Raw genomic sequence first — 14,394 nt, forward strand, 5'->3', positions numbered from 1 at the left:
ATTCAAAATAATACACACACGTAAATTGTGCCTGGAGAACTGGTATGTATTTTCAGACATTCTGATAAGCCTAAAAAATAATATGCTGTTAGCTTCCTGAAAACACTAATAAATATTAATAACACAATGTTAATTGACATTATTACTTTGCAATTTGATCCATATTCTTGTATATACAATTTAGTATGGCAGGAGATTGGATGATAAAGCTACAAATGGCCCTTTTCAATGCTTTTATGGTTAACAAACAGAAAATGCATAACAAATAATCCCAGCTGTTTATCTTTATCCATTTCTTCAGGACAGAATTTTTGATTCATCAATTAATGATTAATCCACTGCCTATGGGCCAGTTAAAATACCAAAAGGCATAAATATGGTAGCATATGCCACATGCAGGCAACTGTTGGGCTTGTTTTCATACCTGGTTTGAGGCTTTGATACAGACCTCTATGGCATAATGGGGACTTAGTGCTATTCTTTTTTTTTATTTTAACATGTCATCAGGAGGCAGAGTTAACCCTATGCTGATGGGAATGTTTATGGCTGTCATGATTCGCTCTTGCACTGGTGTGCTGGTCCTCCCCATATGCTGGCCCAGCTGCACATGGCAAAGATTGAGCAGACTGTGCTGACTGTCTCCAGTGCAAATCTTCAGGATGGCAGCAAGGGGTTCAAAGACTAAGCCCTAGATTGATCTATTTGTCTGATCTATATAAAATCTCAGACCTGCTTTCCAATAGATGTGTGAATAAACAATATAATGAGAAGAGAAACCTTTTTCAAAATGAAAATGAAAAACTGAAGAAGAAGAAAACAAGACTCCACAGCCCCACTAAATAAATTGAATGTATATCTTGTGTAAAGTACAACTTAAGTGCAAACAGGCATGTGGAAGTTTATAAATAATTTGATCTGTATGAGAGATGAATCAGTAACTTACTCTTAACTCTAAGAAAGTTGCCATGATGTACAATGAGAATAAAAAAGGGAAGATGAAAAAGAAGAAGAAGAAGAAAAATGCATGGGAAGAGAAAGATTGACTGATTATTTTAAATTATATGCCGGGTCAACAGCTAAGGTCATTAGGGGCGAAAAAGAGGCAGAAGTAAATATTACCTGCTTTCTCTCGCTCTTTCTCTGCAGCTGAGCCCATTGCAGTGAAGGAAATTGCATGCTGCTTGAGATCTGAGGAGAAATCTGAAATCAAATTTTTTTTGTTAGAGTCTGGCCTGACAATTTCCTTTCTTTCTTCTTTTTGTTTGTGCCAATTTGTCAATTTTCATAGTATCTGACACATGCTTAGGATTTTTTCTTTTTAATTGCAACAAAAACAAACTACAAAGATACAAGAAATAAAATAAAATAAAATAAAATAATAATAATAATAAAGCAACTTAAACAAACAAGTCATACTAAAAAAATCATTGCAAAGTTTTTCACAATTTCTGTGGATTAAAACACACTCAAGCATGACAATTAACATCTCTGTTATCATTCAACATTTCACAAATTCAAAGAAACCCAAGTGTTTTGTAAAAAGGTTTGTATTCTTCTTCACAGAGAAGAATGAGTGTGCAGAATGCAAGACTGGAAGCACAAGGTTGGATTCCCTCTATCTGCTGCAGCAGGCCGACCACCAAGAAAACTGTTTTAAGAAAGGTTTGACAAATATATCCAAAACAGGGCTAAAACAACAAATAAGCATGAATGAATGAATATATGTTTATTTGCAAACACACACACACACACACACACACACACACACACACACACACACACACACACACACACACACACACACACACACACACACACACACACACACACACACACACACACACACACACACACACACACACACACACACACACACACACACACACACACACACACACACACACACACACACACACACACAGAGTCTTGATAAAACATTTTCTTGGTCAATACAACCCCACTACAGCTTCAGAAGTATCTTTACACTCCTAAAGATCAGTTTCTTTAACAATTTAATCCAACTATTACAGATTAGTAATCAGATACACTTTGGTCATCATGCTTTTTACAACCTGGTGACAGCTGCTACTGCCTTTAAAAAAAGAAAATAACAACAATCTTAGAAGTAATAATAAAGAAATACAAAGCACCTTAACAAAGAGAAAAAACAAAGATAAAAAACTAATCTAGTTGGCAGCCACCTGACCTCTTCCATCTTGTATTCTACACACCTTTCAACAATGGCGTGAGGGAATTAGCCATCCCGGACAAGGTAAGGAACTCGCCTGGAGGGGAGAATGAGAACAAACTGTAAATCATGGGTAGAACTGACATGTTTTGTGTTAGGATTGACAGCAGGGTATATAAGGGGGTTAATACCACTAGCGTTAAGCAACAGGGGCCAGCAACCTCAGCTTGCAGATGATGAAATTCAAACCACTTCTGGGAATACTAAATGCACACACTAATTTCACATTTGATATTAATTTTTTTTAAATTCAAGTGTATTTAAAAACAAAAGACACACACATACTTATGGACAAATACATACACACACTTACATCTAAAGAAAGATATAAATTAAGAAAGAAAATATATAGCCCCGCTAATTCAACAGCAGATTAAATGAATAAATGAAAAAGTATTACAGCAAGTAGTATAACAATATAATCTTAAATCAAAGCACAGAGGGAAAAATGTTTCTAAATTAACGCACATTCCTGTCCAAAAGCAGGAAAAAATGGCACAAATGCTTAGCATATACATGTAAACAAAATACTGCTAAAATCATAAGATTTACTTATGCAAAAGATGATTCTCTTTGGTCTTTATATATTGCTTATAAGAGGAGGTTGGGGAACCTATACTTTTTTCTTTTTTGTTTTCTTTCTTTTTTAGCTATTTCTTATGGAAACATTTGTCATGTTTTATGTTACTTCATTTTACAGTACGGATTCAGGAATAGATTTTTATCATAAACCAAGGACTACCTGTAGCTAGTCAACATCTTTTATTTATGCATTATGACATCATAAAATTAGATAAAGTAACAGACTTTTGGGGTGCAATAATGGGAACCCATTTGATCCGGATGCCTCACTGCCATCACGCGGCCCAAAATACCAGCATTTGGCTTACTTGCGCAGCCACTCTGACAGGTGTGCGCCTTTTAGGCTGGGCATACATGAACACTCATGCCATTTTCCAATATCTACATTCGTCATTAGATTTGCTTTATCCAGATGCTAATAGACTGTTTTCCTTGCACACACTCCATATCATCTCTCTAGTCCATAAGTCAATGCAATAATAATAACAGTAAGTAACATTTTGTTACTTGTGTCATTATTTTACTATTTTGTAATAATAAATTTTCTGTACTATAATCTGCATCGCCAATCATGGAGGCCAGGAATAGGATCCTGAGCATGGAAATGGCATCCTCCCTGGAGCTGGCACTCTTCTGGTCAGGGTTTATGGATAGTACATTCCAATCTTGTTTGGAAATAATGCAAAAGCCCCTTCCTAAAAAACAAATGAGTCTGGTCACCCTCCAAGAGCTTTGGGCACTTGTGGCGAGTCATTCCCATCATCAGACTTTCAGTTGAAGTACTCATGATGGCAAGCTCACATCACCCAGGGCATCAGCTAAATTTCCCCATGACTGTATATTCATGTCACCCGCCCCTCAAGCTAAATTTTTTTCATGATGTTATGGTTGCATTATCTGGATTGCAGGGGTTAACTCCTACAATCCGGATGATGTGACCAGCCTATTTCCACCTGCAATGACCCGAAGCCTAGGTCATATTACAAAAAAATTAATATCAAGCAAAAAAATTTAAAAATGACATAAATAACACAATGCACTTATTATTATTCTTGCACTAAATTATGGACTACTTAGAGAGATGATATGGAGTCCGTGCAAGGAAAACATTGTCTTAGTATCTAGATTAAGCTAAAACTGCTTATACAGAAAAAGAGAAAATAACACTCCAAAGAGGAGACATGGCAGAATGTCCACTCATGTAAGCCTAATGCCTGTATTTTGGACCACATGATGGCAGTGAAGTATCTACATCCAATGGGTTAATTATACTGTATTCTACAAGACATTTTACAATAATGAAACCATATGTAAAATCTAAGTTCAATGCATTATTAAATATTATAAAGTCAACTTTTCTTAGAACTGAAACCACTGTTACAAAGATTATTCTCAAAACTACATTACTGTAATCACAGTACAAAAATTTTGGCAATGACCTCATTACCATTATTCACTGATAGTTTCACCTAAGTATTTGTGTAAATTACTAGAGAAAAAAAAAATAGATAAAAAGAAAGGGAAAAATTTTAATATTGAGAAAAAGGGAAAATCATAGAAAAAAAGAATGAGGGAAAAAAAAAAGTCTTTAAAAAGCAGCAAAATATTTCAAACCAGAAAAAATAAAATAAAATAAAATATACATTCTACCAGTGCTGCATCATCAAGAGCATTATTCATAAACAACACATACCATCCTCTTCCTTACCATCCGTGAAGAATCCTGAGCCTTCAGTTTTTTCCTCTTCCGCTGCCTTGATTGCATCATCAAGCCGCTCCTTGAACCATAGCACCAGCTGATCATATTTTGACTCCCCGAGCTCCTTCAGCTTGGGATCTGAGAGAGCAAGTTTTTCAGCAATGAAACACATGGTGATCAATTGTCTAGATGGTATATATGATGAAATGAAAATTGTTATATGGTGAAGGAAAGAATAATATTGGTGAAGATAAAATAATAGCTAATTAGTATCTATCACTTTATTTATGAAAGTGATTTTGACAAAGTATAAAAGCTTTCCTGATATATAATAATCAACCTACTGTCATTACCAATAAAAAGACAACTGATATAATCACCAAGTGTAAAATCTGGAACTGAATCCTTGATCTTGTCCCTGTATGAAATGAGAGCTGTCCTGATGGCATCCAGCTCCTCTTGAGATGGCATTAGTTCCTCCAGAAACTTTGCGTCTGGCAGGGCCTCCTTCCACTGCTCGTACGTCTAGGGCGTGCAAGAGGAGTAGAAGTTATTAGTGCTTGCTTTAACTGCTCAAAACTTCCTTATAAGATATATTTTGCTTAGTTCTGAAATGATGATGGTGCATTCATTTATAAATACATGGAAAATTTGGTATGTCTTAAAAGCTTTTGATAAGTAAATGATAAGTGTTCTCCTTGATTAGACATTATACTTTAGCATTATATATACTCATTTTGATTAAATTGTAGCTTTTCATATGAATAACCAAAGAAGTAAAAAATATTTCATCATATGCAAATAAACTGTCTTTTTTTTCAACTAAATGCAGTATCATCTTGCTGAATAGCCATTTTTACATGAATGTTACATTAGGATGTTGTAGTTTTGGGAAGAGGAGGAGTTGGAGGAAGAGGAAGAGGAGGAGAAGGAGAAGGAGAAGAAGAAGAACATGAAGAAGGAGAAGAAGAAGAAGGAGAAGAAGAAGAAGGAGGAGAAGAAGAAGAAGGAGAAGGAGAAGAAGGAGAAGAAGAAGAAAAAGAAGAGGAGGAGGAGGAGGGAAAAAAAGGAAGGAAGGAAGGAAGGAGGAGCAAGAAGGGAGAGAAAATCTTGCACCTTGGCCAGGGCACTGCCGCCTGCAATGGTGCCACCCAGCAGCAGGTAACGTATCTTGAGAGCCCCGCGAAGCACCCTTGCCACAATCATGCCAATCCCTCGAGAAGGAATGCCATAATTAGGTCCAGGGAATTTCAGTAGGTCTCCTCTCAGAGGTCGCAGACAGGAATAGTGACGTATGATTGGAACCACCACAGTTCTGACCTGGGAAATATTACAATCAAATTGCAAAAAAATAACTATGCATAATAGTACTAATAGTACTAAAAAAAAATTAATAATAATAATATTAACAATAATAATCCACAACTTCATAAACTTTCTCTATCAATTTTCTATACGTATTGATAGTCAGGTTTATATTTATTACACATATGTGAATTTTTCACTTCTATTTTTTCACTACCTTTTACTTCACTTTAAAATCCAGCTCCATCTTTAAAAAAAAAAAAAAGTTAATTCCCCGGATAAAACATTACCTCTTAAAGAACCAAATATTAGTCATCTTTCTGGTCATCTGCACTGCACTGATATCAATAAAATAAACTGCATAGTTCCACTACAGTAAAACCTAACTGGTACTAACAATTATAAATAATTTAACTTTTGGAAAACTGTGTAATTGCAATTGTTGGTAGCACATCTCTGTGAAATTTTGTTTGGAGAGAGAGTGAGAGAGAAAAATAAGTATTATTCCTATATAACACAACATGAAATTAAGAGCAACTGTCGAGTTTGTTTTAATCCTAATCCTTTATTTAATGATAATGAATGGGGGACTATTATTGAAACGATGTCTTCAAGCACTGCATTTCAATCACATTTACTTGGTCTCTCAATGTGTATCTTTTAAATACTCTTACTATTTCTTTTCACTTTTACATTTACTTCTATCCAGGTTTTCGTCAACATGAGTCACTGGCTGGCTGGCTCCCTCCTGCCAGATAATTATTTACAAATGACCAATCATCAGTGAAGGTTGGAGGGAGTCAGATGTGGCACTTCATTCCTCATAAGATCAACTATACCATTAGTTTTTTGGGAGACTGAAGTAAATGTAATTTTAGCAATAGTATGGGTGCCAAATGCAATGCATGGTAACAGTCTGTATAGGTGACCAAATGTGAATTTGCCAAAGGAAGACAATTTTATGGCATCCAAATAACCAAATGGTAGCTATCACAAGCTGAGGACTGCCAGCTGGTTAGTTTTCTCTAGTTACAAATACAGCTAATATATCATAATTAGAAAACAAAGATGAAAAAAATAGGAAAGAATGAAAGTAAAAACTAATTTGCCCTTTCTTAATTATAGTAAAGTTACAGTTTTAGATATATATAGTGTGCAATGGAAATTACAGATTTTTGGCAGGTAGTTCTCAATTTGAATATTATGTGGACACTTATTCACTATAGAAAAAATACAGCTTTTAAGCTTCTTACCCTTTCGTGATCTTGATGTGATGTAAGCATTTGCCGAGTCCATCTTGACTGGCTGACTCCAACAACTCTTATAATGTAGCTGAAAAAAATTATAGTTATTACTTATCAGCAACTATCAAGATAATAAAGATAAACAGGACATATGATATAGTCAACTCCAAAAACTTTCATTACATACCTGAAAAAATATTATCTACCAATTATCACAAACAGTCAAGGTAAAAAAAAAAAAAAGTTACAATTAAGATACCTAATAATTCTACGGATAAACTCAATAACACAATCTACATATATGGCAATTCTAGAGGAAATGCAATTTTCCTTTTTTTTTTTGTTTTCTCCTATCCCCTACAATTTTGTGGGAGAGAAGACAAAGAATCCATCCACCACATATGTGTGGCAGGATAGGTTGTATGACTGACATGCAGGAGCTCCCAATGCTGAGTCTGTCCTACTCTCTATCCTGCTGTACATGCATGGTGGATTCTTTGTTGTCCAGGGCAGAAGTTGGGAGCATAGCCCCTTGCATTTGACTATATACTGACTGATTCTCTGTATATTATTCATATTTTACCCCGCAATTTCCCTGGTACCACTCATGCCCTCCCCTGCAACTGGGGCCAAAACTGGGGAAGTTTCTGTGGTATAATTTCCATATATCTGGATGTTAGAGAGTGAGAGGGTTCCACTGATACCAATATCATTATGATCAGTCATGCGAAAGTATTCTGAATATTTACCAACTGCTCATGACAGGCATCTTAATTAGTGAGTCATGAATCCAAGGCTGTCACAGAAGTTTCGATCCTGCATTGTCAAACAAACAAACAAAAAGATCAGTGAATGAACCGAAGCCCCCTCCCAATTACCGTATTTGCCACGCCAAGGGCTCTGCACCTAGCCCTTCCTAAGTGCCACATTTCCTTAGAATGCTTCATCCATTACAACATTCAGTGCATTCAAAGATAATGAAGAGTAACAGCCTAAGTGGTCAGAAGGGAAATGAACCTCTGATTTCCATTAGGTTTTGCAAGGTGATTTTACTCATAGCTGGCATTTTCAAGAGTAAAACAAAGTGAACATTTTTTAAAACTTGAACCTAGAATTATATTTCATATGATAAAGCAAGTGGGAAAAAAAAAGAGCCAAGATTCTCCCACAGAAGCTTCAAAATGGCTTAGGGTGCATGAATAAGCAAATGAATGCACAATCTACCACCAAGATTGTAGTATGAACCACAAAGCTTTCCAACTCAGGGCTCTGGCCCCGTTGTCCCTACCCACATTCTCCGCCCCCGGACCCCTCCAGGTGCCACAGCACTCCAACTGGCGTCTCCGTCCCGGCACACACGTTCCAACTGCCAACAACTATACATTTAAAGACAAAAACTGAGTTTACTTTACACACACAAAATTTCAAAGAGGCAGCACTGCCTGGTATAAGGCCAGTGCTAGAATTACCAAATTAGTTCATTTGCTGAGAACCTTCGTTAGAATCCCTAAAATATGAGAGAACATAAAATATACCAGTATGTATGGGATCTGAGGTTCTATCTCATATTTCCCTTGCATCCACAGCTCATATCTCAATGGTCTTGGAGATATCAAAGAAAAATATAAACTAGATGATAAACCTGTAAAGAATTTGCGGATTTTTCGACCAAATTTTCTCTACAGTGACAGACTCAGAAAACTGTATTTGTCTTCCTTTTCCATAGAATGACACTAATAACTACTCATTAAATGTTGCACTTAATCAACTCCATTGTAATTTTTCCTTCTACCGATGTTTCAGATGATACCCAATACCATTATAATTCTTAACGAGAAAAAATACAGCTTAACTAGAAAAATACAACTCTCCCTTTCATCACGACTGTCCAGAGCTATATCCTTCACTTACCCGAATCTTCCTTTCCCAAGTTTTTGCATAGTTATTTAGCCAATAAAAATAATATGACGAAACATTGACTAGTCCTCCATCGGCTCAGCAGCTGATCTTCTGCTGCTGGGGAATCTTGACCTTATACTCAGGTCGCATAACAGAGAACATTGTTCCTCATAGGCTCTATGCCTGATTGTCGGCAACTAATTTGCACTCAAAAGTTTCATGCATCTTCTTAAATTATATTGATTATAAACTACATGTCATTTGTTGCTACTAAAGTAATAGGTTTTGAAAATAAGATTCCCTTTATGAGCTTGATATAGAGACAATCCCAAACGGTAATCACTGTTAAATGAACCACACCAATATCATAAAATCAACAAGTTAGGAGAATATAATACTCTTTCATGACTGAAAATGCAAATCATTCATATGGTGCCCCTAATACTGCAATAAAGTTTTTGCGAGCACTTGCTACTGGACGCTGAATCCCACACTTCGCTCTGATTGGCTGGGGCCTCGTGACGTCACAGCTGCATCCTGTGTTTACATTTTCAAATTGAACGAGATAAGGCGCACAGGAAGTGTTTTCGAGTCATTTTGGAATTCAGGTCTTCTAAATAAGGTAACAATTTCCCAGCTGGTAGCAAGAGATACTGTAGTAACTGAGGTAGTCATGAGGGGATGAAGAAGAGGTAATCAAGACTTTAAAAGTATTTTTGCTCGTGTTGTGTGCGGGACGTGTGTAGGAAAAGTTGTTGAGGCGAATTCATTACTTTGGTGAAGGTAACCGGGCAGTGGCAGAACTTTATCTATATTATATAAATAGCAAGGGGCTTTGTAATCAGTCTCTACACAGTTCTTAATTAGGTTCTCTAATTATGTGTTGATAAACCACGTGAGGACAGTCGTTTCGTGAGTCGTGGTTGGTGCCGACATTTAATCCCATAGGATTTGTTTTAGGTGCATCGTTCTCTAGAGGTTACATTTTCTTCAATAAGGTATGTTGCTTTTTTTAGAGACATTAAGGGTAAGGCAAATGTATACACCATGTTCTTTTATTCCAGACTGAGCAGCAACAATGGGTAACTTCACAAGCAAGCATCTAGAAGAGGTTCTGAAGCCAACAAAATCACAAGAAACGCCCAAGTCGCAAGTTTTGCCCTTTGACCCACGCTCCCCATCAGATGACATCACAAGGACACCAATAGCTGTAAGAACAAATGATAGCATCTACTGCAACTGTTATTATTGTACAGATATGTAAATGCTTGTTAGGCTATACTAGAACACTAACAAGTATAGATGCTGCTGCTGGACTTGTAGATGTTTTGGCAGCATTACCATTTTCTCTAGCAAAGTTCTTAAGCATCATTCTTGCCTTTGATGTTTTGAGTGTCTTTTACATTCTGCAATTTAACTACTTCCCTCCCAGGTCTCAAACACCCCTGGTACCAGTAGTTCAGAGTCAACACCCAGAGATGGAAAGGTCGTCAGAGTTTTGCAGCTTGATCCTCGATCTCCAAATGTTGAGGTAAGTTGTGTGTATTTTATAATGATGAAGTGCAATCTCTAAATCCAGAAATAGATATTTGGCAATAAATATTTTCCCCTCATTGTTTTTCACATAATTTTGTAACAAAGTTGCAAGTGTAGCTTAGTCACTACATTATGAGAAACTTGATATAGCCAAAAATTTTATTTCAGGTCAGTCGCACACCTATTGTTATTGAAACCAATGAAACTCGTCGACGAAACTATGCCCTAAAACCATCCAAGCTTGCTCAACTTGACACTGAAAATAAACCTGACAACATGGAAGATGGTGAAGATCAGGATCCAAGATCACCTACCACCAAAGTGCCAAGAACACCTCTGGAAGATAAAGTTCATGGTTTGTTACAACTTTATGCGTGGCTTTATTCCTTGGTGATAGAATATTAAGAACTGTACCAAGTGCTTTTTTTCTTATGACATTTGTCTTTTACATACATGTGTAACTATTATTACTGTTGTTGTTATTATCATGATTAACTTATTCTGTGTTCCCACAATGCAGTCTTTGAAGACTCACAGCCAGTGAAAGAAAACAAGGAAGATGATAATAGCAAACAGGAAGAGGTAAAAGATGAAAACCACAAGAAGAATCAAGAGAATACACTTGTTAAAAAGCTCTTCATTGATGAGGGATCTTCAGAAAAGGTATGCGAGTGCATGAATGAATGAAGTGAGCGTTGCCTCTTTCCGGCTACATTCCATTAAGATAATTTGAAGGTGCTCATGGGGCCTTATCTATTTTGATCAACAAGATATGTGTAAATGTTGAGTGAGATTCATTATTATACAGGTATGCTGTTATTGTTACATACTTTATTTTATATAGGCCTAACTTTATTGTATGTTTCAGTGTTGAAGGAATTCTTATATCAAGCAATATAAACATGGTTAGATTCTCTATATATAGAAATTACCACCCTTTGAAAGGATATGTGTGGATTTTTTAAAGGGATACAAATTTGTTTTACTAGCATTTACCATATATTTTGTAATATAAATAGTGTGTATTTTCCTGTGATTATCAAGTAAAGAACTTGATGCAACTGACTTTGCATTTGTAAAATGTGTATGGTTATGTGATATTTTTTAAAGTGTTTGTCTTCTTAGTAGAAGCTCTAGAGCTCCTACTAATTATATATTTCAGTTTTAGAATTTTGTTTACCTATTTCTTTTCATGCATGTAAATCCACAGAGGACTGCTAAGTCTTAATCAGATTTAAAGTTCTATAAATTTCTGATACATTCATAGTTTATAATGAGCTGCTCTTCTTTATGTTCAAACTAATAGAAAAAAATCTTTCTGTTAAAATGTCAGGAAATAAATATATATTCGCATTTATGTTTGGTCTCAGCCAAGGCGGCCACTTGCCTCTGTCCAGAACACCACTGCTGGCAAGACACCCCGTGGACTCATCCAAGCCAAGCAGTGCAGGAATGTTGAGGAAGAGTACAACAAGAATCACCAGCTCATCCTCACACAGTTGACAGACCAAGAGAATACTGTGACATCAAGCACACAGTTTGTAGAGAGTATCTAGAGGCTTCTTACTATTTTGCTTTTCTTTTCTCTTGTATCTCCTATGACTTGTTATTATTGATATTATTATTTTATTTGTATTAATATTATTTACTTCTATTCCTGAGCTCCATTGTAATGATGCACCATTTTGTGCCTTCCTTTTTCTGTCACTTTATGGTTTAATGATTGTTAAGCCCAGCTACATGCATAAGAAATTAATGCAATAACTGGTAATAATGTGTCAATCATCTGGTAATGAGGCAGCATGTAAAAAGCAATAGATTAGAGCTGAAGACATTATATTTTTTTGTTACATTATTTAATTTACAAATTTGTATGTTATTAAAAAAGGGAAATGTACTTACATATTTTCTTTTAAATGGGCAATTCAATCTTGGAGAGACTTATTCTTTATCAGTTTATTAACATGAACTTTTGAAAGTTGTCTATATCACTGTATACAAAATTGCAAGGTTTCATGTATAAAAGAATTACTTTTTATTTAGCCAATTGTAGGGGGGGAAACTTGGTTCTTGTTAGGTAATGTTTTTGTTATCATTTTTATTTTTATTATTTTTTCCTTGGTTATTGCTATAATGTGTTCTGTTATTTTTGGTGCTTGGGTTTGTTTTCATTTATGCTTTTCTAATGTTATACTGCTTGTAGATGGATTTTTTTTTTTTTTTGCAATTTTCCTTTCTTAACAAGTAGGCCTATGTATGGTTGTGCCAAGGAAAGAAACTAGTCCTCAACTAATATAACTTCTTTAGTCTATCACCTGGATCCTAACAGTTCATTCTATTGTAGTTTCTCTTATAATACTCATGCTGTGGTAAGTGAAATGTAAATATTTGGAAATGTGAATAAACTTTTCTTTGTTTAAAAATTATTCTTATCCCTTACAAGATTTCATTAATGTAACTTTATGAAATGGCAAAGAAGGTACTGAATAGAATCTTTATAAGGATGGTGTGAAGACAAATCTAGTTCAATATTTCATGGAACACTTTGAAGTACTGAGATGCTTCATGGCTGAACAAAGATTGCCTTGCCTTTCAGGTAGTGTGCAGAAGATAATTTGTAAATTATTCTGTTAACAACTGACTTTTGTTTTTCAACCAGTTTGTTGCCAGGAAAATGTGTCCATTTTAGAATTTTAGTAAAATGTTTCTGCACATAGATGGCTCTGCAAGTACCTAGCCACAAAAGAGTCAGTAGATCTTGTGACCTTACCTGATTTCACCTTTCCTTGAAATTCCAGGAGAACTGTCTTTATTACTAATGCTATGAATATTGGTGTTATTTTTATTATAGAAATTATAATTACTATAATGTTATTGACATAAGTAACAGTAATATAGGATAAAATGTTTTTGAAAATCAAGGAAAAGGGTAAACAGGTGAGACAGGTAGACTCGTAATTGGCTCATTGGTGACTTAACACTAGTGGAGCCATCTGTGTGTAAAAACAAGTTAACTCACAGTTGGCATGGCATGTATGTAATAGTAGAACAATCAGTGACACTTTGAAATGAAAAGGGGGAGGGGGATTACAAGGACTTGAAAAGTAAAACTAATGTTTTTTAAACAATAATACTACTATTATCCATAAACTTTTTTGTATCAAGCATATTTTAATAACAAGCTCAGGTAAATAATAAAAAAAAATTCTAAGGTTATTTATTCAATAATACGAAATCAAACCACAATATTGATTTATGCTATGAGTCACATTTTCCTATTAAACAAGTAATTTTATTCAATTCACAATATAAATTGTTCCTTAGCTGTCCTTTTTCTTCCTCAATTCTTGGTGTTATATAGGTTTACACTCGGTAACACTTGGGATAAAACTGCTATTCCAAAATAATAAATTATTATTGGTGTAATAAAACAGAGCTTATTACAACTTATGAACTCTTAGGCCAAAACTTTGAGGATGATGCACGAATCCCTTTCTTAGCTGGACGTTTCTTATCATGATCACGTGAATCGGACACCAAAGCTTCATCGCCCTCTTGAGCTTGTGTCTTCAGTGAAGCCTTGATGTTCAAGACCTTTAAAGTGACAGAAAGTAAAGAAATAAATTGGCTGCTTAAATTATCAAATTTTTTGTAATGCTAAATAGAGTAAGAAAAAAAGTGTAAATCAAATTACCTTAGTATTTTTAAGAACTTTCAGTAGTCATGTAGAATACAAATATTGCTGAGGATACTTTATGTAAGTTACATACAATTACAGAAAAAGAAAAGGGGGGGGGGGGTCAGTTACAACATTAACTTACTTCTGCTTCAAGTGAGTTGCGATGCTTCAGATGTTTCTCCTTATCTGTGCGTGTATCAGC

The 14,394-nt window shown here is 35.3% G+C and overlaps 3 protein-coding genes across 3 annotated transcripts in view; 1 reads left to right on the top strand and 2 right to left on the bottom strand.

The window, feature by feature from the left end:
- LOC119575336 (dynamin-like 120 kDa protein, mitochondrial) overlaps nucleotides 1-9,106 on the bottom strand; it is a 26,136-nt gene extending 17,030 nt beyond the window's left edge. The window contains 7 exon segments of the mRNA XM_037922889.1: nucleotides 1,120-1,200; nucleotides 2,232-2,285; nucleotides 4,539-4,667; nucleotides 4,910-5,054; nucleotides 5,646-5,849; nucleotides 7,088-7,166; nucleotides 8,990-9,106. Of these exon segments, the coding sequence (XP_037778817.1) occupies nucleotides 1,120-1,200; nucleotides 2,232-2,285; nucleotides 4,539-4,667; nucleotides 4,910-5,054; nucleotides 5,646-5,849; nucleotides 7,088-7,166; nucleotides 8,990-9,018 (721 nt within the window). The 5' untranslated portion in view covers nucleotides 9,019-9,106.
- Nucleotides 9,107-9,486: 380 nt separating this feature from the next.
- Nucleotides 9,487-12,933, top strand: LOC119575339 (cell division cycle-associated protein 3-like). Its single transcript, XM_037922891.1, has 6 exons — nucleotides 9,487-9,599; nucleotides 10,042-10,187; nucleotides 10,410-10,508; nucleotides 10,682-10,868; nucleotides 11,034-11,176; nucleotides 11,884-12,933. Exons 2-6 carry the CDS (start codon nucleotides 10,056-10,058, stop codon nucleotides 12,067-12,069), a joined length of 747 nt encoding a protein of 248 aa, XP_037778819.1. The 5' UTR covers nucleotides 9,487-9,599; nucleotides 10,042-10,055; the 3' UTR covers nucleotides 12,070-12,933.
- A 785-nt stretch (nucleotides 12,934-13,718) lies between these two features.
- The window catches only part of LOC119575338 (COP9 signalosome complex subunit 7b-like), a gene marked incomplete in the record, with an annotated part of 15,105 nt that continues 14,429 nt past the window's right edge, over nucleotides 13,719-14,394 (bottom strand). The window contains 2 exon segments of the mRNA XM_037922890.1: nucleotides 13,719-14,107; nucleotides 14,335-14,378. Of these exon segments, the coding sequence (XP_037778818.1) occupies nucleotides 13,961-14,107; nucleotides 14,335-14,378 (191 nt within the window).

Source organism: Penaeus monodon, chromosome 7 (genome assembly GCF_015228065.2).
Source record: "Penaeus monodon isolate SGIC_2016 chromosome 7, NSTDA_Pmon_1, whole genome shotgun sequence".
NCBI classification, from domain to species: Eukaryota; Metazoa; Arthropoda; class Malacostraca; order Decapoda; family Penaeidae; genus Penaeus; species Penaeus monodon.

Excerpts from the sequence above, each read along its gene's own strand:
- LOC119575339 (XM_037922891.1), top strand. The coding sequence starts at position 10,056 with ATGGGTAACTTCACAAGCAAGCATCTAGAAGAGGTTCTGAAGCCAACA. Across the intron at positions 10,188-10,409 it reads TCACAAGGACACCAATAGCT|GTCTCAAACACCCCTGGTAC; the intron begins GTAAGAACAAAT and ends CTTCCCTCCCAG. Across the intron at positions 11,177-11,883 it reads ATGAGGGATCTTCAGAAAAG|CCAAGGCGGCCACTTGCCTC; the intron begins GTATGCGAGTGC and ends GTTTGGTCTCAG.